We start from the raw sequence: 25,605 nt of genomic DNA, 5'->3' as shown, positions 1-25,605 counted from the left end.
TGGCCTGATAATTTAAAGGGGCTCACATTCCTCAGATAAAAAGTTTATTTTCTTTTTTTCTCCCCACGAAAGTATGACTAGGACAGGTAAGAACACCCAAGATTCCATAAAACGTTAAGGAACTAGAGGGTAGGGGCACAGTAACAAAGAGTACATGAAAATGAAACTGATACAAGGATCAATAAATTCACCTTTAGACGACTGGAGTCCAGCCGCAGGGCTGACAGTAATGGATCCAGAGATTCAAACTCTGCAAGAACATGGCTGTAGGACTCTGGTATCACTGGCACAAAAGTCATTTAGCCAGAAAGCTGAAACTTGTTGAATGATAGATACAGTATTCCTTACCTGAATAAAATCCACAAAAATATAATTTAAGAAGCCCTCCATTCATTTAACATGCATTTAACAAATATGTGGGGAACATAATGAAACATGAGAAAGTCCCCACTATACAGGTACTTAGAAAGAAAACACATACAGGTAACATTGTATGCCACGGTGTGTTTACATTGTGTCATTCCCTGACTCTAAAACTCCCAGAGTAGCAGGTACAGATTCTCAAGGCCCTCCATAATCCTATCCCCCTCTATTATCTAACAGTGTGAGTAAGCAGAATAGGCAGAGTAGGATTTAGGAAAATTGGCCTATCTCCTCTGAGGCAAAACAGTAACCCTGCTGCTGTATTTCTATGAGTAGTAAATCTTCTGTCTTGAGGAGTCTTTCATTAAAATGCAATCTTCCATAAAGGTCTCAACTTACTAAGTGTTATCAGCAAACCCTACAGTTATCAGCTAACAATTTAACAGTGCTTAATAGGAATAGGCCACTAGACTTCTCTCTCCAACCTAGCAGGTGCTTAGTAAGTGAGGTGAATGAATGAACAGATCTAAGAGAGAAGGTACAGGGAAATAGAGCACAAAGAAAAATAAAGAGCTGCAACAAAAGAGACTAGATAGGACAGAACAGGGATAAGAATGCAAGGTAACAAATGCCAAATAACCAGGGAGGACTTTGTAAAGTAACACAAGAGTTTTTGTGTTCACCTACTCTCAAATGCACTTTTATGTCCCATTGCAGCAATCTCAAGAAAAAAAGAAAAGAAAATTCTCCTCATAAATTACAACTTTTCTCAATCACTTGTTACCTGCCAAATTTAGAAAGCAAATTAATACAACAGAAAAATTCATAAACTGTTTATATATTCTCGTTTTTTGTTCATGCTTTATGTTTTTGACTTTTTTTCCAGAAACATATATATTCAATCACTCATTTATTCAACAGATTTGTACTGAGCACCCACCTAAGTGCCAGCCATTATTCTAGGTCCTAGATATGATAAAGTTCTAACCCTCAAAGAACATACTTTCTAGTGGCAAAACGAAGACTATGTTTTTTATTGCACACAAAATCTGATTTTCTGCTAGTAACACTGTTCCTAATACAGCCTGACCTCTGCAAGGAGAATGATGTTCAGGAAAAAAAAAAAAGTTTTCACATGCCTGTACTCAAAATATTTGAGAATTATTGATCTAAGAAAATCTTCCCTCATTCTTTTCACTCATTCATTTCATTCAGTACCTAGTAAAGTACCAGGCACAGTGGTAAAAAAAGACAAGTAAAATAATTCCAGAAGTCAGTCAGTTTATAATAGAGAGAAAAAGACAAATACCATATACACACACACACACACACACACACATCTTATGAGGGAAACATAAGCAAACTGCTTTGTTAGAACTTTACAGGACAGAGGGATCACACTGAATTACAGCGAACCGAAGAAAACTCTCTAAGGAAAGTAGTACTGATGCTGACTACGCTTTTATCTCAAGGAAAAGGGAAAGGGTAGCAGGTAGGGCAGCAACGTGCAAATATATAGAGAAGAAAAAAATGCAGAATATACTAGAAGCATACAAATTTAGTCTTTGACTGAAACATAGGATACAAGCAATGGAATAACGAAAGACAAAGCTGGAATCATAATTTGGGCCCAAGTTACAAAACACTTTGAATTTCAAACCAAAGAGCCTGCACTTAACTTGGCAGGCAACAGAAAGGAACTGAAGAATTTGGTGTTGGGAGGTCGCATAATTTCTGTAAAGTGCTGTGGGTGGTTAGACGCTAGAAAACAAAGATTTGAGAAAAGGGGTGGGTGGTATGAAAATGAGGATAAAACATTTCAATTACTCAAGAAGTCCGGTGGAAAAGGAGAAAACCTCTCTGGACTTTATTATTGGGGAGACTCTTCAACAGATTTGTAGGTAGTAGCTAAAAGTAGACTCTAAAACGAAAGGGACTGAAAATACAAGAAAAAGATAAAACCACAGCACAGGATCCAAGAGATGGAAAGGAATGATAATATCATAGTGTCTCCTCTACGTGTGATCTTGAAAGAAACTCCAAAGTAGATAAGTCATTTTGCCTTAATCTCGGTGAAAAGAGAATGTCCTGCAAGTTATAATATAATGGGGGTGGGGGTGGGGTGGGGAGGGGAACACACCTAGTAAGTTCTACTGAAAAGAAAAAAAGAATTTAACAGAAATGAGAACCGACAATAAAAACAGCATAAGCAATGCCAATTCTCAGAGAAGCTGCTGGATGACAGTGTTAAACCAACTCTAACTTTACGCATTTATGTTTACTCTCCCTGAAATGACTGCTTCCCCTCCAGATCTTCTTACCCAAATGTATCCAGCTTTCAAGATCCCACATGAGCCCTACTTCCTAGAATTCTCAACATGGAGACAGGTTCATAGGTAATTCAGTGAACATGTCCACCTAATTCAGAAATTAGTTTTGCCCTAGGTCCCCGAACACTTTCAGCAATGGAAAGAAATCACTCACTCTCATGAAGCTGCCAACTCCAGTCCTCCACAGGGCTCACTGTTAAAAGGTTCTTTTTAATACTGTGCTGAAGCCTGATCACTTATAGCTCTACCATTATTCCTATTTGTATGTAGCTTCTATAGTTGAAGGGAATGAGCTGTCTCTTTCCAAAACAATCCTTCTGTATTTCAAAAGTCTTATCAGGTCTTCTAAAAATTTAACATTCCCAGTTCCTCCATCACTCCTGACATGACATTTTCCAACCGTCTGTTCCAGTCAACCTTCTACAGAGGTACTTTAGTTTGTCTAAAAATGAGGTGCCTAGTGCTGAGCATAATACTACTTAAGCAGTTGGATGAGCCCAGAATAGAGTAGAAACACTAACTTCCTGGATCTAGACAGCAAGTTTCTATATTACAACCTAAAATAGTATTAGTTGTGTTTAAGTGGCCGTGTTACACCGTTGATTCAGCAGAGCAAGTGATCAACTAAAACCCAAAGAAATTGTTTACATAAACAAAATCTTCTTAGCCAGTAGCTACATATAGTAGAACTGAGCTCAAATTGAAAGCTGCTATTAATCAAATGCAACAATGGATACAAAAAGTACCTAGAAATGTACAAACAGTATAAACAGGAACAGCAGAATGCTGATAATTGCCCAAGTTGCGTTAAGTGTACATGAGGGTTCATTTTATTATCCTACTTTTGTCTACGTTTGAAATTTTCCACAATAAAGTTTTAAAAGTATGTACTTAATACTGTACAAGCCTTCAATAGCTCTATTTCTTCATTTCCCATCTTAACCTCTCTCCTATTCTCCAACTACATTGGACTCAACTCTTTTTTTTCTCTTTCATTCTATAAACTTGCTGTGCCTCCATGGTTTAAAACATGATGTTTATGGAATCTTCCCCCATTTACCAAAACCCTATCTTTCTGCAAAGCTGAGTTTAAATGTTACTTCTGTGAAGTGACTCTACCAAAAACTAAGAACATACAAGTTGACGACAAATGCTTAACCAAAGTAAATGAAACAACTTTTGGAAGACTGGCTTGCCCAAGGACCACAGAGCTCATCAATGGTATACCTGAGATTAGAATACACGTCTCCTGAATCCAAATCTCATCATCTTCCCATTATCGTAAAATAGTTCAGTGTTTGTTGCTCACACATCAAATGCAAATATGTTCTCTTTTGCCCCAGTAGGTGCGTGGAAGAAAAGAGGAGAAAGAAATACGAGAGCAAAAATTGAAGAAATGAGAAGGAGAAGTTGCCGACTGTCTCATTTTCACAAGGGGATCTTTCTAAGAAGAAATGATCAGAAAACAACTCTCTGCCTCAGACAGACAAATGGCGACTGACTCATTCATACATTCATTCATTCAACATTCGAGTGCCTTCTATGTTCCAGGACCTGAACACACCGCTAGAGACACAAGGATGAACAAAATACAATCCCTGCCCACAAAAAGTTCCTTGCCTAGTGGAACTACCACCTTTTTAACAGCAGTAACTTTAATATCTTGAGATCTCTTGAGAGGAGACCCAGTAACCAATTTTCAAAGCCAGGCTCACAGACCAGCAGCCCGGAGGTCCCAAACCAGCTCCACCACATCCAGGCCAGTACCTCGCAGCTCTCAGTGTATCGGATCTTGGCCTCCGACTTAGCGCCGGGGAATTCACCGCCCACTAACAGCAGAATATGCACTTCAGTCTCACCTCCCGTTCCTCCCCTTCCTTGCTGACGTCATCCAGGAGCGCCGCGGACCCGAGACAACGCTACTAACGGCACTTCCTCATCACGTGACGAGTCACGCCCCCTGCTTGCGCGTAGTCCCTCCCCCTCAGGTCGCGGTCGCGATTACGCTCTCTACGGCCTGGAGCCGGAGGGCCGTTGCGGGCTGAAGACACGGCGCCGACTGGAACCAGAGGAGCTCTAGGCCAAATGGTTGGGCCGGCCAGGATCCCAGGACCCTTCGCCGCTCGAAACCGGAGAGAGGAAACGAAACAGGCGGGAAACCGTGAGGGAGGGAGGGAACTAGCGGAAGGTGTCATGGCGGCCGCGCTCTTGAGTCACGTGCCTAGGGCCCGCCTTGTTACTTCCGGTCACGTGCCCTCGGACTCCTCGCAGCCAGCGATGGAGCCGAGACCCCCCAGTAACAGAGGCGGTGGCAACTCCTGCAGCCGCTGGGTTTCAGCTTCTTCCCAGCAGCGGCTCTAAGAAGCGCAGCGGAACTCGACCAGATCCAACCCAGTTAGTTACTTCCTGTCTGGAGTTGTGGCTTCCACCTGGTAAGTTTAGACCGAAGAATGCGGGCGGGTGGGCGGGTGAGGATCTGACAGGCCTGGGGGCCGCAGGACGGCGTGGATTCTACCCCTTTTCCCAGCGTCGCTGTCGGCGTCCTCCCAACGCCCAAGCCTACCGTCTTGTTTGCCCTTATCCCGAGGCGAGGAAGAGGCGACCTCTAATCTACTTGTCTAAAGGAAGCCTGCTCTTCCACTGAGAGCAGGTTTACCCAAAGCCAGGATCAGATTTGGCTTATGAGAATGAAGTGGAGGCCTCTCCCAGACAGAGAAGCCCTTCCCGTCAGGAAATGTGCTGTTGAGTCTGGGATTCTGTAAGAGAAAAGCTCTCACCTTGGTGTCTGCACACCTTTTGCTTCCACCTGTCAATCTTACCTCTCTTAAAAACCTTCTTAACACATGGGCCAGTCCACACATTCCTAGTTTTGGTCATTTGGTTGTGGTGAAATGATGAAAAATAGACCGTGAGTACCTGGATATATACATAATTGTTTTGTATATCCCCCAGTGTTCTCAAAGGCCAAATTGAATAAGGAGGTGACTTTTTTTTTTTTTTTTTTTTAAGAGACACAGTCTTGCTCTGTCGTCCTGGCTGGAATGCAGTGCCGTGATAATAGCTCACTGTAACCTCGAATTCCTGGGCTCAAGCGATTCTCCTGCCTAGACCTCCCAAAGCGCTAGAATTATAGGCATGAGCCACAGTGCCTGGCCCCAAATGACTCCTAAACTCTCCTTTTAGCGTCAGTAAAATGGGGACGGGGAAAGGAGGTATAAAAAATACACCTTTCGTCCATTCGAAGACCAGGTCTTAAAAACAAAAAAACCAACAGTGGTTTGAATGAAATATGCTTTGCAGTGAGTATTGACTCCATACAAACCAATATCCAGACTTGTGATTTTTAAACGTTTTAAAGGAGTGGAACAATTTCTCCCCATGAATTTTTACCTGGAACCCAATATATAAAAAGCAGCATGCTCTGGTGGAACTAAATTTAAGAGAGCCAGGCCCCACCACTCCACTTCGCCTATATCCTAGAGGCATCTCCTTGGAACACAGTTTGAAAACCACTGAACTGGACTTAGGTAATTAAGCCAAAGTTGCCAAACTTAAGATTTTTTAGAAGGCAAAACCAGCCGGGCGCGGTGGCTCACGCCTGTAATCCCAGCACTTTGGGAGGCCAAGGCGGGCGGATCATGAGGTCAGGAGATCGAGACCATCCTGGCTAACACGGTGAAACCCCGTCTCTACTAAAAATACAAAACAATCTAGCCGGGCGTGGTGGCGGGTCCCTGTAGTCCCAGCTACTCCGGAGGCTGAGGCGGGAGAATGGCGTGAACCCGGGAGGCGGAGCTTGCAGTGAGCCGAGTGAGTCACTGCACTCCAACCTGGGCAACAGAGGGAGACTCCCTGTCAAAAAAACGGAAAAGACCAGAGCAGTTGAGATGGAGAGGTCACAACCGCAGGGAAGGTAACCTCTAGTAGCAGACCTTTGGCTCACAGAAGGACTAGACTCTGGAGAGAACTTTGTACCTGTTAGTAGGCTTAAGCACCTCATTCAGAAAGGAGAAAAAAGAGATGGTCTGCTATCCTCACTCAGTCGACTTTTCTTTTTTTTTTTTTCCGAGACGGAGTTTTGCCCTTGTTGCCCAGGCTGGAGTGCAGTGGCGCGATGTCGGCTTACTGCAGCCTCCACGTCCCGGGTTCAAGGGCTTCTCCTGCCTCTGCCTCCCGAGTGGCTGGGACCGAGGCGCATGCCACCACGCCTGGCTAATTTTTGTATTTTTAGTAGAGACGGGATTTCACTATGTTGACCAGGCCACTCAGCCGACTTGTAGCAGTGCAGCAGATTGGTAAGTTTGAGTCTCTCCTAAGTAATATTAAATGCACATTGCGGTACAAATGTGGGGAAAAAAACAAAGCAAATTCAGAGAGGTCTTTTGAAAAATACTAGGAAAATTGGTGCAGTGTGCGAGAAGAATCAGTTAAAAGTAGTGAAGCCGGCTACCAGGGACCAGCACCAGTCCTCGATTGTGAATGCTTCCTGTGTGTACTGCTCTCAAGGCTTGTAACTTCTTGCTGGTGCCGTGTGTCCTGCCCTCTGATAACCTGCTTCTCTATGCTATTTTATTCCCTACCATCAGAATATTTTCTGGTATCCCTTGAGCTTTCCTAGCGTTTTGGCTACCATTTATCTCTGCCTTATGGATTCTGCTGATAGAGATGTCTTTGCGCCCTTCCTTTCTCTTTCCTGCTTTCAGGGTGGCAGTATCAGCCATTGACCTAGTAGTTCCTCTTTTCACCACTTTGATTACCAACTGATTACTCTTCTCTCAATTTTGGTAATATGCTTTTGTCAGCATGCAGTATTAGTAGATATGAGCATATTTTCCTCTGTCATGCATCTCTGTCGCATTTTCCTCCTCCTGCCTCTTCCCTGCACTGCTATAAAATGTGCAAGTGCTCAGTCCTAAAATTGCCACATCAGTTATTCTCCTTAATATCTTCCTTGTCTGTGAAATTATCCTTAAAACAGTACATTTTGGTCACTCTTTGCATACTTACAAAGTTATTCCCTTTAATGCTGAATTGTTAAAATACTTTTGGATTGCTTGATGGCAAGCGGCATTCCAAATCTCCATTTTTGTATGCTGGCAGATGTAACAGTGCTCTCTAGTAATCCTCCTTTCAGAGGATGATTTCTCTTTCACTTGTTGCTCCCTATCTCCTCTCCTCCATTTATCTCTTGCACATTGGAAAAGGGGGTGTAGGTAATGGAAATGCAGAGGTGCAGTAATGTAAAGGTTTGTGTTCAGCCAGTTCAAATTCTTCCCTATCACTGTTCCCTTTTAAGTGCAAGATCCAGTTATTAGAATCTCTATGAGAAATGATACAATGATCTGTGAATTGAGAACTATAGTGGTTTTTGGAGTTTAGGCAAGGATGTATATGCAGAGGTTTCGTCTTATGTCTTACCAAAAGATTGTATTCTTTTAACAGCAAGATCTTAAATGATGTCATTGATATGTCTTGGACTCTTCCTATAGGCCAAACACTGTATTACTGAGTGCTGTGTTACAGAGAACCCAATATATGTGGCTTCTGCCCTCCCTTATGAAGCTTGAAATCTGTCAGGGGATGTATACGTTAAAAGAATTACATTAAAAATTATTTTGTAGTAAGTGCCATGAGGAAAATAATAGGAGACTTTAGCCTGGTAACTTTAGCTTAACATAGACTGAAAAAAAAAAATGAGTGAAAGTTAGCCAGTTGATGGGAAAGGAAGAGAATGTACAAAGGCTCAGAGCAAGGTATATGAATTTAGATTCAGACAAATACATTTTTAACTGCAAATAAATTAATGCCTTTACTAGAGATCTTGCTAAGTAAAGAAGATATTTAAATAAAGAAGTCTTATAACAGACTGTTTCATAAAGTAAGCAGTCTTTTAGTAAAGCCAGATCTTCTTTGACCTGATCTGTTTAAATGTAGCCTACACCAATAATTTTCATGAATTTCTATGACTCTTATAGCGTTCTCCTGGGAAGAAGTGTTTGCCACTCAAGGAATACACTCAAGAAAAACCTGGAAATCACAGAAGGCATTGTAAGATAGCTCCAGTGAGTCTATTAAACCTCCTGAAATTGGTCTTTGAACAATTTAGAGGTGCTACAGATAACCAGGAAAATTTACCAAGCAAATTAGCTGTGAGACAGTTGATCAGTTATGCCCAATGTTCAGTAATTTATCTCAGATTTATTTCTTAAAGTTCCCCATAAATGAATTTTGATATAAATGGTTTTATATGTTGTATATAAGAGGATATGGCTGGGTGCAGTGGCTCACGCCTGTAATCCCAGCACTTTGGGAGGCTGAGGCGGGCAGAGCACCTGAGGTCAGGAGTTTGAGACCAGCCTGGCCAAAATGGCAAAACCCCATCTCTACTAAAAATAGAAAAATTAGTGAGGCATGGTGGCACGTGCCTGTAATCCCACCTATTTGGGAGGCTGAGGCAAGGGAATCACTTGAACCTGGAGGGTGGAGGTTGGAGTAAGCTGAAATGATGCCACTGTATTCCAGCCTGGGTGACAGAGCAAGACTCCTTCTCAAAAAAAAAAAAATAAAGTTATGTTTTTCCCAGTTGATATAGTCAGTTCTAATATATTCTCCACTTTGCAGTTTCTCTGTCTTCACGCATTTTTTACCTTCTCAACTCAGAAAGGTTTTTGTATTATTTTCCAATGCTAAAACTTTATTTGTGCCTGTAAGCCCAGTTAATTGGAGACTTGCTCTATCAGCTGTCCTTGCTCATTGCTTTTCTTCCAACTACTGACATACTTAAAATTATCCTGCTTAAGTAGGATAATGAGGTATCAACATACTTAAAAGTATCTGCCAACTTCCCCCTCAAATCCTCCCCTCTCATCTTTCTTAGATTTTAATTCATTTTTCTGAAAACATATGTTTCCAAATTTGCATGGTTTGCAGTCCCGTTTCATATTCTACAGAGTGGGCTTTTTAAAATATGTTCTCTAACTCCCAACTTCAAGTGATCCACCTGCCTCAAAACCCAATCTCTACTAAAAAAAAAAAAAAAAAAAAATACAAAAATTAGCTGGGCGTGGTGGCTGGTGCTTATAATTCCAGCTAGTTGGCCAGCTGAGGCAGAAGAATTGCATAGTTACATGTTTATTATAAAGAATACTAGAAAATTAATGTTAAAATATTTCAACTAATGATTTCATACGTTATAAAATTTCCTTTCATAAATCAGTTTAAAAGTACAAGTGATACACCTGCATTACAGAAATTGAAAATAATAAACTATTGAAAATGAAAACACTGTTTTCAAATTCTCACACTAGCACCCCTAACACTTTCCTGGGTTACCTTATAAACATTTGGTTTGATAAAGAAGAAACTCTTGGGAAGACATTTTTTTTTTAATAACTGCTTTAGTATAAAATACTATATTTTTTATAGATCAGAAAAGAGAACGTTTAAATCATCTGTATTTTTATCACCCATAGATAATCACTATTAAATTTGGTGTCTGTCCCTTCAGTCGCATATATTTTCAGAGTGACATAGTGGAATTTCAAGGACAGACTGACCCAGATTCAAACCCACTTCTGCTGCTTCCCTGATGCTTTAAGAAAGCATCTTGATTTCTCAGACCCAGGTTCCTTATGTACAAAATGTAACTAATAATAGAACCTACCTCATGGGATTATTAACTGGGGACTGACTGAGATAATGCCTATAAGAAACTTAGTCTAGCACCTGACACATTATTAAGCATTCGGTAAATTCTAGATGATGAAGAATATTATTTTGAGACAGTGTCTCACTGTCACCCAGACTGGAGTGCAGTGGCGTCATCACAGCTCCATCTCCCCAGGCTCAGGTAATCCTCCCATTTCAGCCTCCCAAGTTGCTGGGACTACAGATGTGTGCCACCAGGCCCAGCTAATTTTTATAGTTTTTGTAGGAACAGGATTTTGCTATGTTGCACGGGCTGGTCTCAAACTCCTGGTCTCAGGCAGTCTGTCCACCTCGGCTTCCCAAAGTGATGGGATTACAGACATGAGCCACCCTGCCCAGCCTAAATTTTAGATTTTTTTAAATTTAAGAATATGGGGCAGGCTGGGCATGGAGGCTCACGCGTGTAATCCTAGCACTTTGGGAGACTGAGGGAGGGGATCACGAGGTCAGGAGTTCGAGACCAGCCTGATAACATGGTGAAACCCCATCTCTACTAAAAATACAAAAATTAGCTGGCCATGGTTGCATGCGCCTGTAACCCCCAGTTACTGAGGAGCCTGAGGTAGAAGAATCACTTGAACCCGGGAGGTGGAGGTTGCAGTGAGCTAAGATTGGGCCACTGCACTCCAGCCTGGGTGACAGAGTGAGACTCCGTCTCAAAAGAAAAAAGAATATGGGGCCAGGCACGGTGGCTTATGCCTGTAATCCCAGCACTTTGGGAGGCCGAGGCAGGCGGATCACCTGAGATCAGGAGTTCAAGACCAGCCTGGCCAACATGGCAAAACCCTGTCTCGACTAAAAAATACAAAAATTAGCTGGATGTGGTGGCGGGCACCTGTAATCCCACCTACTTGGGAGGCTGAGGCAGGGAGAATTGCTGGGAACTGGGAGGAAGAGATTGCAGTGAGCCAAGATCATGCCCCTGCACTCCAGCCTGGGTGACAGAATGAGACTCTGTCTCAAAAAAAAAAAATATGGAATCATGCCAGGCGCGGTGGCTCACACCTGTAATCCCAGCACTTTGGGAGGCTGAGGCGGGCGGATCACTGCGCCCAGGAGTTCGAGACCAGCCTTGCTTGGAACATGGTGAAACCCCATCTCTACTAAAAATACAAGAAATTAGCCGGGCGTGGTGGCTCATGCCTGTAGTCCCAGCTATTCTGGAGGCTGAGGCAGGACAATCGCTTGAACCCAGGAGGCGGAGGTTGCAGCGAGCCAAGATTGTGCTGCTGCACTCCAGCCTGGGCGACAGAGCAAGACTCCCATCTTGAAAAAAAAAAAAAAAAGAGAATATGAAATCAAACTACCTGCTTTTTTTTTCTCTTTGTGTATCTTTTCATGTCATTAAATAGTCTTAAAACAGTTTTTTAAACTTCTAGAAGGGAAAACTCAAAGTCTTAAGACATCAAATAAGTCAGTTAAAAGATGGTATCATTTATTAAGAATTGTGATCCTTTATCATATTTGATATGTGGATATCAAAACGGGATTGAAAGAAAACATGGAGAAATTCTCAGTGGTGAGTAAAAATCACAAAATAATGAACTTGAATGTATTTTATGATTACATTTCTGAGGTAGGTACAGATAAGGTAAGCACAACTGAAAATGAGGAAAATTGATGTTAGGGTTGTGACATTATGGAATTTTTAAAATTCCTTTTTAATTAAAAGCAGTCATCTAATCGGGCTTTATTCTAGCGTTTGCAAATGCCCACATAATGCAGACTGTCTCCACCTGCATGACTCAGCAGTACCTCACACTCATCATGTCCAGAACTGAATTCCTTATCTTCACTTTCAAATCTGCTCTTCCTTCTCATTAATTTCTGAAAATGGTACCACTGTGCTCATGTCAGTAAGGCTCAGAAATGGGGTATGGGCAAGCAACCGTGATGCTGCTTTCAGCACTTCAGCAATGTCTGTTCATTCTGCTGCTTCAGTGGTCCTTCTTGTCCCTTCCTCTCCAGTCTCTCTTGCTGCCCACAGATTAATTTCTAAAATGCAAATCACTGCCCTATTCAGAAGTCTTCAGAAGTTTTCTATTGTTTGCCACATAGGGTGGCCTTCTCCACTGTATGCCTCTATCTTAACCATCCAACCTCATATCCTACTGATCATCATGAACCTTATGCTGTATCCTAAGCAGACTACTCATTCCTAGAGAGTTTCAATCCATTGCCCCAAAGTATTCCCTTTGTCTCTGACACCTGTTTCCCTTTACTTTCTCTGTAGAAGTTCTCTCTTCAAGACCCAATATATAACCAAACTATATATTAAAAAGAATGAACTGATACATATGCAACAATGTGGTGGATTTCAAAAAACATGTTAAGCAAAAAAACTAGAGACAAAAGGAGTACATACTGTATGATTCCTTTCATATGAAATCCTAGAACAGATTAAAACTAATCTGTGGTGATAGAAGTCAGAATAGTTGCTGGAGATTGGGGAAAAGAGATTGACTTGAAGGAAACATGAGGGAATGTTCAAGGGTGACTGAAATGTTCTGTGTCTCATTTTGGGTAATTGTAAATGGGTATGTACTGTTGTCAAAACGCATCAAACAGAATGCCTAAGACCTATGCATTTGTTGGTTTGTTAATTGTATCTCAGTTTTTTAAAATGGCTTTTAAAAAATTCTGTGGCAAACATTTCTCATGGCTTTCTGAGTGAAGAAACTGCCTCCGAGTCCTATCTTGGAATATTTTTGTGTCCCTTTTGGTACTTCATGTCGTAGGTAGCAACTGTCTGAGGCTGGTGGCACCAGTAGTAAAAAGAATTTGCCAGGACAATTGTAGGTAAAGAAAAGCAGGTTTATTAGAGAAAGTAGGAAAATATGTTGCAAGAAAGCAACGTGCAGATTAGCAAGCAGAGAACTGACTGCAAGGAGACAAAAGCTTCCTGGGGATTTTATAGGATGGTGCTTTTGCTGAAGAAGGTTACGTGAAGTACTGATAACACGAAGGCTGCAGTGAGCTAACTTGCATTTTTCTATCAGCTGAGGGTCTGGTTGATGAGTGGGGCACAGGAAGATTGTGAATTATTTGCACGGGAGGGCTATGTGTCCTGGACCATGAAGAAAGGCTGACTTGTAGCTTATCTGCTTTTTCTTTTTGCTTTTCCCTGCTCCCACCAGCCTGACTCCTTTTCCCTAATCAGGACTCCACACACATTCTAATTTATATCCACTAACAAATAGTACACATATACACACTTGCTCGCTGCACTGGAAGATCTTTGAAGGCAGAAATCAACAGACATTCATCTTTGGATAGCCCCCAGGCTCCTTGGCTCAGTACAAATTTGTTGAATAAATGTGTTCACACTGACCTATTTCCTTTCTATTTTCGGGATAGAATAGTCTGTGAAGACTTATAAAAGGGGTATCTGACTACTCATAATTGAGATAATCAACTTCAGAGAAAGCAGGGTTTTACATTTTTCCCTTGTATTTTTTATTTCTAATTCGTTGTTTGAGTGAATAAGAAGTAATAATTTTTTTAATCCAGTGATTTGTTTTGTTTTGTTTTGCGACAGGGTTTCACTTTCATCCCTAGGCTGGAGTACGATGGTGTGGTCTCACCTCACTGCAACCTCTGCCTCCTGGGCTCAAGCGATTCTCCTGCATCATCCTTCCAAGTAGCTGGGACTGCAGGAGCACATCCTTGTACCTGGCTAATTTTTGTATTTTTTGTGGGAACAGATTTCACCGTGTTGCCCAGACTGGTCTCGAACTCCTGAGTTCAAGTGATCCACCTGCCTCAGCCTCCCAAAGTGCTGGGATTATAGACAGGAGCCACCGTGCCCAGCCATATTAATCTTAAGAGGTGGATGGTTTTCTGGGCGCAGTGGCTCACACCTGTAATCCCAGCACTTTGGGAGGCCGAGGTGGGCAGGTCAGCTGAGGTCGAGAGTTTGAGACCAGCCTGACCAACATGGAGAAACCCTGTCTCTACTAAAAATACAAAAATAGCTGAGTGTGGTGGCGCATGCCTGTAATCCCAGCTACTCAGGAGTCTGAGGCAGGAGAATTGCTTGAACCCATGAGGCAAGGTTGTGGTGAGCTGAGATCATGCCATTGCACTCCAGTCTGGGCAACAAAAATGAAACTCCATCTCAAAAAATAAAAATTAAAAAAAGTGATGGTTTTTTTTTTTTTGTAATTTTATAATAGGAATTTCTGATTTCTATTGTTTTTAATCCCTGCCATACTCCCCTTCCTAATACTTATTTTCCCATTATGTTCAAATAGAAGTTCTCAATTATTTTGAAGAACTAATGGCAGATCCAGTATTTCATTGTTCCCATTTTATTTGTTTAGAGACAGGGTCTCACTTTGTCACCCAGGTTGGAGTACAGTGTAGTGATTATAGCTCACTGTCACCTCAAACTCCTGGGCTCAAGCAGTTCTCCCACCTTGGCCTCCCATGTAGTTAGACCTATTTTTTGTACAGACAGGGTCTCACTTTGCTGACAAGGCTGGTCTCAAACTCTTGGGCTTAAGTAATATCTCCTTCCTCGGCCTCCCAAGTCACAGGGGTTACAGGTGTAAGCCACCTCACTTGGCCTGTTTTCATTTGTTTTAATCCTCGGAAAAATACCTCAGTAAAGCTTCACTTATTTGCCCAGGGCAAACGTAATTGTTAAATTATATTTTAGCCATTCCTCTGGTTACTAAAGTCATAACTTCACCAGAAATGGCATATATGTGGCATTGGTGCCACAACTTTCCCCATCCCGGCCCATGGCAGACATCACCATCAGTTCAAGTCCAGACAGCCACACTCAAGCCTGGAGGTTTTGGATTGGGCATTTAAGATTCCCAGAGGCGGGGGATAAGAGTTGGAGGGACCAGACTCTTTCCTAGGTTACTAGTTAGGCATTATACCAATGAATCATGGCCAAGACTTGGAGAGCAGTTGAAGACATTTGAATGTTAAAAGATAGGAAATTAGCATGTGAAGTGTTAAATACTTAGTTCTCTCAGTTTTATTTATACAGAAGAAACAGACCAGAAATCAGCAAACTTTGGTGTGGTTTTAGCTCTGGGAGTGGTTCTGGGAAGACCCCACAAATCTTGCAGACCTTAGTTTCAATTGAAACAAATTTGAACTAAATAATAAATATGACTGTGTAATTCTAAAGTTTTACAATTGTAAATATAGACTGTATAAAATACTACACATTTGCAAATTGTGTATGTATAATTTAAGAATGTAACTGAGGAAAATAAATTGATAATACTCATTAGCATAGAAGTGTTGTATAAATTTACACCTGTGGTATGAGCAAAATAAAATGTAATTGTAGAGGAATGATGCCATGCAACTTTTTCTTCCACTTTGAATGAGAACAGAGACTTTCTTCTTTCCTGTTAATTTCCTACAGTTTAGATTTTATATTTGAAAGGGACTCTAGAAGTCAACAAATTCAACCCTAATTGATGTGTGGGATAGTTTTTTTCTTCATCATTTTTTTCTCTCTTAGCACCTTCTAGCCACCATGGCAACCTCATCTGAAGAAGTTTTGCTGATTGTAAAGAAAGTGCGTCAAAAGAAGCAGGATGGAGCTCTATACCTCATGGCAGAAAGAATTGCTTGGGCACCTGAAGGCAAAGATAGATTTACAATCAGCCATATGTATGCGGATATTAAATGTAAGTCAGCTATACTAAGTTCTGATGTATTTGTATGTCATAGTTGCTAGTAATTTTATAAAAAGATTATATAAATAATCTTTGTGTTTTATTTTATATCCGAAAATCAACCATGTAGAAATAATTACAAAATGGGGTATTTTACAATCTGGCCTTTTCACTTAATAATAGAACAGGTACAGGTTTATGTATAATATGTAAATCTACCTCACATATAGATCTCCACACACTAAGAGTTGCATGATACTCCACTAAATGAATATACCATCATGTATTTAACCGGCCCTCTGTGGTTGGACACTTAGGAAGTTTCCAGAATTTTTTTATTGCAGTGTTTACAGTAATATCATTTCACGCTTGTGTGTATAGGATACATTTCTGCAAAGAATTTCCTGTTTAATAGTTGATGTGATTTTTTTGTGTGTTATTGTTGGTAGGGACAGAGTCTTGCTGTGTTGCCCAGGCCAGTCTCAAACTCCTGGCCTCAAGCAACACTCCTGCCTCATGCTCCCAAAGTTCTGGGATTATATTACAGGCATGCACCACCATGCTTGGCCAGGTTTATGCATTTAAAATGCTGATAGATGATGCCAGATTTTCCTTTGCTAAAATTGTACCAGTTAGGCAAGTTGTCTGATCTTTGTTTATGTGGCCGTCTTCTGTTGAGAAGACCCAACCTTATAGTGAATGTAGATGGAAGAATTTCTTTTTATAAATTTCAGGCATGGGCTAGGCACAGTGGCTCACACCTGTAATCCCAGCACTTTGAGAGACCAAAGTGAGTGTATCATCTGAGGTCAGGAGTTTGAGACCAGCCTGGCCAACATGGTGAAACCCCATTTCTACTAAAAATACAAAAATTAACCGAGAGTGGTGCATGCGCCTGTAATCCCAGCTACTCCAGAGGCTGAGGCAGGAGAGTCACTTGAACCTGGGAGGCAGAGGTTGCCATGAGCCAAGATCACGCCATTGCACTGTAGTCTGGGCAACAGAGCAGGACTCCATCTCAAAAAAAAAAAAAAAAGATCTTGATTAGGAGAAACTTAAGGCAACAACTCCTTGACAATAATCATTAATTGAATTCATTTATTTCCCTGGATATAAGATTCTTCTCCTAAATAAAATTCTGTGATAATTTCAAGCAATGTGATACCCCCCAAAACAGACAACCCTCAACTTGCAAGTGCTCAATTAATAAATTGCTTTGTATACAAACCGCTGGCTTGCCCCAAAGACTTACCTCTACTTTGCTGCAGGAAATAACCAAGATCCCTGTCTTTCTCCACTGAAATACTTTAAAATCTTAATTTTCAAAAAAGAATGCTATTTAAAATTCATCATAGCTCAGTACTGCCTAAGCCTTATGGTCTTTTGTCCACTATCCTGGTAATAGTACCTCCTTTTAAAACTTTATTTCTGGCCGGTATGGTAGTTCACGCCTGTAATCCCAGCACTTTGGGAGACCGAGGCAGGCGGATCACGAGGTCAGGAGATCAAGACCATCCTGGCTTACACGGTGAAACCCCATCTCTACTAAAAATACAAAAAAATTATCTGAGCATGGTGGCAGGTGCCTGTAGTTCCAGCTGCTCGGGAGGCTGAGGCAGGAGAATGGCATGAACCCGAGAGGCGGGGCTTGCAGTAAGCCAAGATCGCACCACTGCACTCACTCCAGCCTGGGTGTTGTAGTGAGACTCATTCTCAAAAAAAAATATATATATATATATGTGTGTGTATATATATATATGTATTTCTGTGAGAATGCCCTACAAATTTCTGTTAGTGGCTAATAGCCTTAGCTACTAACATTTCTATAACAGTAGACTTATAAATTAGGAGTACTAGCATCTCTCTCAAACGGGAAGCTAGCCCCATAACTTTGTAATACACACGCACATTGTGATAACCGCAGTGTACAATAAACAGTATGCCCATCTCCAATTTCTCTACAGTTCTTCTCAGTTATTGGTGAAAGCAGTGCATACCCAAAACTAAATTTGCACCAGAACAGTTTCAAGTTGAATATTTGAAGGAATGCCCACATCTGAAAGAAGCAATTGAAATTGATTTTCACTAAGGTGAAAATCAGCAGTAGTTCTTACCATAGCTGACAAAGTTACAAAAAATTTTAAAGAATGGTACTGTGAAAACCTATGTAATATGCCCTACCTAGATACTACATTTATTGTTTTGCCATATTTGCTTTATTATTTGTGTGTGCACTTTTATTGCTTGTAATACCATTATCACACTGAAAACATTTTAATAAAAAATACCCATTGTTACATTTTCATTGGTTGTCTCAATGATATTTATAGTTGTGGTTTTTGGGTTTAAAAAAAAAAAAAAGGTATCCAATGTAGGTTCCTGTAGTTGTCATTTCTTTATTCCCTTTCAGGGTGTAGCCTTGTCAAATATCAAACATTCCAAATATTTCTGATTGTCTCCTCAAGGTTTTAATTTATTCCCGTATACCTGTATTTTTTTATAAACTAAAAATCAGACCTAAAGGCTTGAATATATTCAGCTTAAACATTTTGTGCAAGAATAATAACATACATAGTGATACTCACTTCCTGTTCCATCACCTCAGAAAGCATATAGTGTCAGGTTATCTCACTTTTAGTGAGGCTAAGTTTGATTACTTTATTAAAGTGGTGACACCAGATATCTTGAATATAAAATTACATATTTTCCTTGCAAAATGAATAAACCATGGGCTGCATTTTGCAGTCTTTTGGATCATGATAGGTCATTTTTATTAATGATAATGTTGATTTGGGGCAGTTTGTTTAAAATACATTCAGAAAGCTTTAAAGAGGTCTGCCCTAGTTGAATGGAAACGAAAGCCCATTAATATCTGGAGGTAGTAGCAGTGGGTGAGAAGTGCTGCATGAAAAGAGTACCGAAGAAGGAAGCAGAGTGTTAGTGAATTTGTTGAGCATGCTCTGGTTACATGGGATCATTTAAGAATTGTGCGTTCTGCAAAAGCATCACTATTGGAATAGGGCAGTTAAAGCCCAAAGGAATCCTGAATCTTCTTGGAAAGTAACTTATTGTATGGTTATTCCCACAGTGTGAGTGTCATCATCTAACTGCCCTCATGCTTCTTTTTAGGCCAGAAAATTAGTCCAGAAGGAAAAGCTAAAATTCAGCTTCAGCTGGTCCTACATGCAGGGGACACAACTAACTTCCATTTTTCCAATGAAAGCACAGCAGTGAAAGAGCGAGATGCAGTAAAGGACCTTCTTCAGCAGCTGCTGCCCAAATTCAAGAGGAAAGCAAATAAAGAACTGGAAGAAAAGAACAGGTGGGAGGAAAAGAATAGCCTCTCGAAAGAGATAGATACTGGGTTCTCTCTAGTCTCCTAGTAGGGTAATAGCTTGTTAGGTATCCCCACTTTTTTTGTTGTTTTGGTTTTGTTTTTTTTTTCTTTTGGAGACGGAGTCTTGCTCTGTCGCCCAGGCTAGAGTGCAGTGGCGCAATCTTGGCTCACTGCAACCTCCACCTCCCGAGTTCAAGCAATTAGCCTGTCTCATCCTCCCAAGTAGCTAGGACTACAGGTGTGTGCCACCACACCAAGCTAATTTTTGTAATTTTAGTAGAGATGGGGTTTCACCGCACTGGTCAGGCTGGTCTCAAACTCCTGACCTCAGGTGTGAGCCACCACGCCCGGCCATCTATCCTCGCTTCTGCTATGATACTGTAATGTAGGAAAATATGGACTCTAGTGTCTTTACCTTGGTGTTTAGTTTTCAGCTTTAAAATCTTACTGCTTGTTTGACTTCAGGCAAGTGAGAATGGAAACCCAGAAGTTGAATTAACTGCATCACACCTAAGATCTGCTTAGGAACAGAGCGGAGATTGGAAGGTGCTGAAGTTCTTTAATTTATTTTCCCAGTTCTCTGTTACAGAGAAGATGCCAAGGCCTTGGAAGTATGCTTATGAACAAGAAACCTAAAAGAATTCACACTGAAAAAGTGAGACAGTATGTAAAATAATGAGAATTTCTTTTTTCTTTTTTTTTTTTTTTTTGAGACAGAGTCTGGCTTTGTCACCCAGGCTGGAGTGCAGTGGCGTGATCTCAGCTCACTGCAACCTCCGCCTCCTGGGTTCAAGCAATTCTCCTGCCTCGGCCTCCCACGTAGCTGGTATCACAGGCACACGCCACCACTCCCGGCTAATTTTTATATTTTTAGTACAGACGGTTTCACCATGTTGGCCAGGCTGGTCTCAAACTCCTGACCTCAAGGGATCTGCCCGCCTCAGCCTCCCAAAGTGCTGGGATTACAGATGTGAACCACCACACCTGGCCACAATTTCCTTATGAATTATTCCATCACCAGTATCTTTCAGGCCATCAGCGCTTATATCTGTGCATGCTTAGCACCATGAAAAATCCATTGCTGAAGGCGAGGCATAGTGGCTCATGCCTGTATTCCCAGTACTTTTCGAGGCTGAGGTGGGTGACTCACTTGAAGTCAGAAGTTCAAGACCAACCCGGCCAACATGGTGAAACTCTGCCTCTACAAAAAAAAAAAAATTTATACACACACACACACGCAAAACTTAGCCGGGTGTGATGGCGCGTTCCTGGAATCCAGCAACTCGGGAGACTGAGGCAGGAGAATTGCATGAACCTGGGAGGCGAAGGCTGCAGTGAGCTGAGATCGTGCCAATGCACTCTAACCTGGGTGGCAGAGCAAGACTCCGTCTCAAAAAAGAGAAAAAAAACTTCACTCCTAGAAAATTTCAAGCATACCTCCTCTCCTGCCCATTTACTTTTGTATGTGAAAGAGAATACATTCAGCCTTCCATATCCAGGACTTCTACGTTCACAGATTCAACCGACTTTGGATCAGAAGTACTTGGGGGAAAAAAAAAATACAATAATTAAACATAATACAAATGAAAATACGGTATAGCAACTATTTACATTGTATTTGATATTATAAATAATCTAGAGATTTAAGTATATGGGAAGATATGTGTAGCTTGTATGTAAATATACCATTTTATCTAAGGGACTTGAACATTTTCAGATACCAGCGGACGACAGTGCACTACAGACTTGGTGATCTTTGAATCACTGGGATACAGAGATGAATAAGATCAAACCTATGCCCTCAAAGGGTTTAATCTTTCCTTTATACCTGCCTCCATTTATTACCACATCATTTGTTCCTCCAAAAATGTGGGGTATTTTGCTCTTAATTACTGAAAAGTGAACTGAATGACCTCTGCTGCTCAAACATCACAAAATAAAAGTAGTGTGTTTCAATGTTTTGTGTTGCCAAAATCTTTTTAAAATGTACCTAAATGGTGTTTTATTCTAGAAGTTCAGTTATATTCAGTATATTCTGCTTTACAGAATGCTGCAAGAAGATCCTGTTTTGTTTCAGCTTTATAAAGACCTTGTTGTGAGTCAAGTGATCAGTGCTGAGGAATTCTGGGCCAATCGTTTAAATGTGAATGCAACAGATAGTTCCTCCACATCCAATCATAAGCAGGATGTTGGCATTTCTGCTGCATTTCTGGTATGTGACCCTTTTAGATTTCTGAAGAAAATAAAGATTCAAACCCCAATATACGTCTTAAGACCATTATTCCTTTTGTTAAATTTAGCATTTCCTTAAAGGAAATTGATGGAAAATTGAGTATCCACGGTATTCTTCGTTATTATTGAACTATTATTATTTTTGTTTGTTTGTTTTTAAAAGACAGGATCTCACTCTGTCACCCAGACTGGAGTGCAGTGGCACAGTGATAGTTCCCTGCATCCTCAAACTCCTGGGCTCAAGCGATCCTCCTGCTTCAGCCTTTCAAGTAGCTGGGACTAAAGGTGTGCACCACCTTGCCTGGCTAAATTTTCTTATTTTTATAGAGTTGGGGGCAGCTCTTACTGTATTTCCCAGGCTGGTCTCAAATCCCAGGCCTCAAGCATTCCTCCCTTCTCAGCCTCCCAAAGCTCTGGGATTACAAGCATGAGCTACCACACTCAGCCCTCTTCCAAACTGTTTTTAAAATATGTACAATTTTTTTAAAATTTACGTTTCTTTTTACCAGTTATGTTTTCTTGGCCTTTGGACTTGACCCTAGCATACTGGTAGTCAAATGGAATTTGAAAATGACTCTTTTAAGAGTTTGGACTAATACTTTTTTGAATATTTTCAAATTTAGGGCTTTCTGGTGCCTTTTTCAATCTTTGCCATATTTTACTTATAAAGTTAAATGTATCATGACTGTATTATGGAAAATGTAAGATTTGTAAACTATATTAGAAAAATTGGAAATACCTCATCTATGGAATTATAGAATGGAATTCAGTCAGTTGGTATTCTGGTGGAGCCAGAATAGTATTGACACATTCAACAAAATTTTGAATACTATTTGTATGTTTGGTATCTTTTTTGGATGTTTATTAGTGAAGCGAATTAATAAGGCGTTTCTCAAAGAAGCCAGTTAATGTTAATTTAATTATTTGCTAACCAAGGTTTGTAGTGGTTTTTATGACTATGCAAATTTTATCTTAAAGCTCCACCACCTCTCTGCTTTCATACTTAAACATGTCTATTTGACCATATTAGACTTCCAAAGAAGCAGATTTTATAGGTCACTTAAGACCGTGAGAAACAAGTCAGGCTTCTTTGAGTCCTGCCTCTGTGCAAAAAGTGAAGGTGAGGGACTTTCTCTGTCTATGCAGTTAGTTTAGAAATTTTTTTTTCCACCTTTGTCCAGTGTCCACTGGGACCTTAGCCATCTTTCCCTGATGTTCTAACGTGTATGTGTGTATGGACTTTGTTTTAGGCTGATGTCCGGCCCCAGACCGATGGCTGTAACGGTCTAAGATATAATTTAACTTCTGATATCATTGAGTCCATATTTAGGACCTATCCAGCAGGTAAGAAGAATCAGTTCTTTCAGATGGTTAAAATATATGGATGTATTCTGTAGTGTATCAATGAAAAATAAAAAGCTTCACATTCCTGATCAAGTGCAATAAATTACGTAAAGTACTTTACCCAGTGCCTGACATACCGTAGATACTAGGGGCTCAGTAAATAATGTGTTGTCATCAGTTCACTGATACGACTTTTCATCAGTGGTTCTTAAACTTTATTTAGCCTGCAACATACCTGATGAGATGGCATTCTGCAGAGACATCAATAAATGAGTCTGTCTGTACTACTAAGATCATCCTTCGTACCGTATCCAGAGTGACCTTCCTAACGCACAAATTACTTCCCATGCAGATGCCATCCTAAAAGTATAGATTGCTTGACCCCAGCCTCAGTGATTTATTATGTGCAGACAAGGGTGAGAGCCAGTGCGTCTGTCATTCTTCTGACTAAGCAGTACTCTCTTAAGCTGTATCCTGTTCTCTCTTCCCTCTTCACCACTCTCACCCCTTTAGTCCTTAGGAATCTCTCTCTCAGGACTCAGCTCAAGCATCACCTCCTTGCCACCTTTATGAAATCCTGGCCAGGCTCAGTGGCTCACACCTGTAATCCCAACACTTCAGGAGGCTGAGGCAAGAGGATCCCTTGAAGCAAGGAGTTCAAGACTAGCCTGGGCAACAAAACAAGACCCTCTTCTTTTTTTTTTTTTTTTTTTTTTGAGACAGTCTTGCTCTGTCACCCAGGCTCGAGTGCAGTGGCGCCATCTTGGCTCACTGCAACCTCCGCCTCCCAGGCTCAAGTGATTCTACTGCCTCCACCTCCCAAGTAGCTGGGACTACAGGCATGTGCCACCATGCCAAGCTAATTTTTGTATTTTTTGTAGAGGTGGGGTTTCACCCTGTTGGCCAGACTGGTCTTGAATTCCTGACCTCAAGTGATCTGCCCACCTCAGCCTCCCAAAGTGCTGAGATTATAGGCTTGAGCCATAGTGCCTGGCTCTTTTGTATCTTTCTGATAATAACATAATTGTGTAGTGTTCATTATGTGCCAGACACTATTTAAGTTATTTTTCTATAGTAACTGATTTAATCATCATGTACACCTATGAAGTGGAAGTACTGTTATAACCCTTACTTTACAGATGAGGAAACCAAGGTACAGAAAGATTAAGTAATTTGCTCAGGGTCACACAGAAAGTGGCAGACCTAGAAATTTAAACTCAGAGCTCAGGAAACAATGCTGTTGAACTCTGCTTGCCTAGAGTGTAAGCCCCTGGAGTGCTGAGCTGACAGTCCAGTGGCTACTGAGCTCTTTCTTTCCCCACCAGCTAACATGGTGCCTTGGATTGAGAGAGCACATATATAAATGAGCAAACAAGCCAACTCAGCTCTGACTCCTGAGATTCTTGGTATTTCTACTAAAACTTCAAAACCTTACTCTGTTGGTGCAAATAAGGTTTTGTTAGTAATTTGTAAGATTTATAGAGGTCATGCCTTGCCTAATCTCTCAAGTTACATTTCATGTTTATAATGAGATTATAATATATAGTATGTAGAATTGAGAGCTTTATGGTCTAGATTTTGCTGATGGTTTGTATTTCCGTATCTAATTTGAGAGGTTTTAAAAATGGAAATTCAGTATATATTTTCTTGTGGGTTTTTTTTTCCCCACAGTAAAAATGAAATATGCAGAAAATGTTCCCCACAACATGACAGAGAAGGAATTCTGGACACGTTTTTTCCAGTCCCATTATTTTCACAGGGATCGGCTGAATACAGGGTCAAAGGATCTCTTTGCAGAATGTGCCAAAATAGATGAAAAAGGTAACTGTTTATCTCTGATAGACCCTGGTATTTAACTTGTCACCCTCTAGACATTATAGGTGTTAATTTTCTGAGACAGATAAGACATGCTGAACTTTTTATTTTGTTGATTTTCTAGGCCTAAAAACAATGGTTTCATTAGGAGTGAAAAACCCACTACTAGATTTAACAGCTTTGGAAGATAAACCATTAGATGAGGTAAGAAGCAATAAAAGAAGTTTTGAGAGAAAAGAGTTTTCTTCTAGTCTTCAACATTGTCTTACATGTAGACCTGTTCCACTTGTGAGAATGTCAAATAAGCAAAATACTGTTATTTAAAGTGATTTATCGGAAGAGCTCTGAAATAGCGTTGTTTGCCATTAAAATTGCCTGGAAGAAATGAAATTCCTGTGTGAGTTGCTAAAACTTTTTAAAAATAAATTTCTAGCTCCCTCATCCGCAGTTCTCTAGTAATAATAAAGTCTTAATGTGATGAGTCCAGCTTTATGCTCTAGCTAACATTTAATCTAAAGAAATGTGGATAAATTAAATAAGGAAGATAACAAACATTTGTTGATTGCTTACTATCTGCCAAACGTTAAGCAATCTCATGACGCTTACACCACGCCAACCCCAGTGTTTCAGCAAGTAGGCCATCATATATGACCTACCTACCTCAGCATCATGACCCCAGACCTACAGATTTATCCACTTGCAGAGAAAGAGGTGGTTCCTGTTGTGATCAAGGATAATTTTATCACTACCTCTATCTTCTAGGCCAGAACCTGTCTTCCTCAGTTATTCCCTTTACTCTGAGTTTTCATTTTCTTGCTCTTCTTTTTTTTTT

At 40.7% G+C, this 25,605-nt stretch overlaps 2 protein-coding genes across 7 annotated transcripts in view; one reads left to right on the top strand and one right to left on the bottom strand.

Annotated features, from left to right (window-relative positions):
- The window catches only part of HPS5 (Hermansky-Pudlak syndrome 5), a 44,552-nt gene extending 39,669 nt beyond the window's left edge, over positions 1–4,883 (bottom strand). The window contains exons 1-2 of one of the 3 annotated variants that reach the window (XM_011992922.1): positions 4,330–4,883; positions 192–348 (exon numbers count right to left, since the gene is read on the bottom strand). In XM_011992922.1, the coding sequence (XP_011848312.1) occupies positions 192–299 (108 nt within the window). In that variant the 5' untranslated portion in view covers positions 300–348; positions 4,330–4,883. The remainder of the gene's footprint in view (positions 1–191; positions 349–4,329) is intronic. The other 2 variants (XM_011992924.1, XM_011992923.1) reach the window with 2 other exon arrangements.
- GTF2H1 (general transcription factor IIH, polypeptide 1, 62kDa) overlaps positions 4,652–25,605 on the top strand; it is a 51,279-nt gene continuing 30,325 nt past the window's right edge. The window contains exons 1-9 of one of the 4 annotated variants that reach the window (XM_011992927.1): positions 4,660–5,125; positions 6,928–6,988; positions 8,669–8,875; positions 15,889–16,057; positions 19,175–19,367; positions 21,429–21,594; positions 22,865–22,958; positions 24,630–24,779; positions 24,898–24,977. In XM_011992927.1, the coding sequence (XP_011848317.1) occupies positions 15,904–16,057; positions 19,175–19,367; positions 21,429–21,594; positions 22,865–22,958; positions 24,630–24,779; positions 24,898–24,977 (837 nt within the window). In that variant the 5' untranslated portion in view covers positions 4,660–5,125; positions 6,928–6,988; positions 8,669–8,875; positions 15,889–15,903. Of the gene's footprint in view, positions 5,126–6,927; positions 6,989–8,668; positions 8,876–15,888; positions 16,058–19,174; positions 19,368–21,428; positions 21,595–22,864; positions 22,959–24,629; positions 24,780–24,897; positions 24,978–25,605 lie in introns of all 4 variants that reach the window. The other 3 variants (XM_011992926.1, XM_011992925.1, XM_011992928.1) reach the window with 3 other exon arrangements.

The sequence above is a fragment of the Mandrillus leucophaeus genome, unplaced genomic scaffold (assembly GCF_000951045.1).
Source record: "Mandrillus leucophaeus isolate KB7577 unplaced genomic scaffold, Mleu.le_1.0 Scaffold420, whole genome shotgun sequence".
Classification (NCBI taxonomy): domain Eukaryota; kingdom Metazoa; phylum Chordata; class Mammalia; order Primates; family Cercopithecidae; genus Mandrillus; species Mandrillus leucophaeus.
This window is presented reverse-complemented; position numbering and strand designations above follow the sequence as displayed.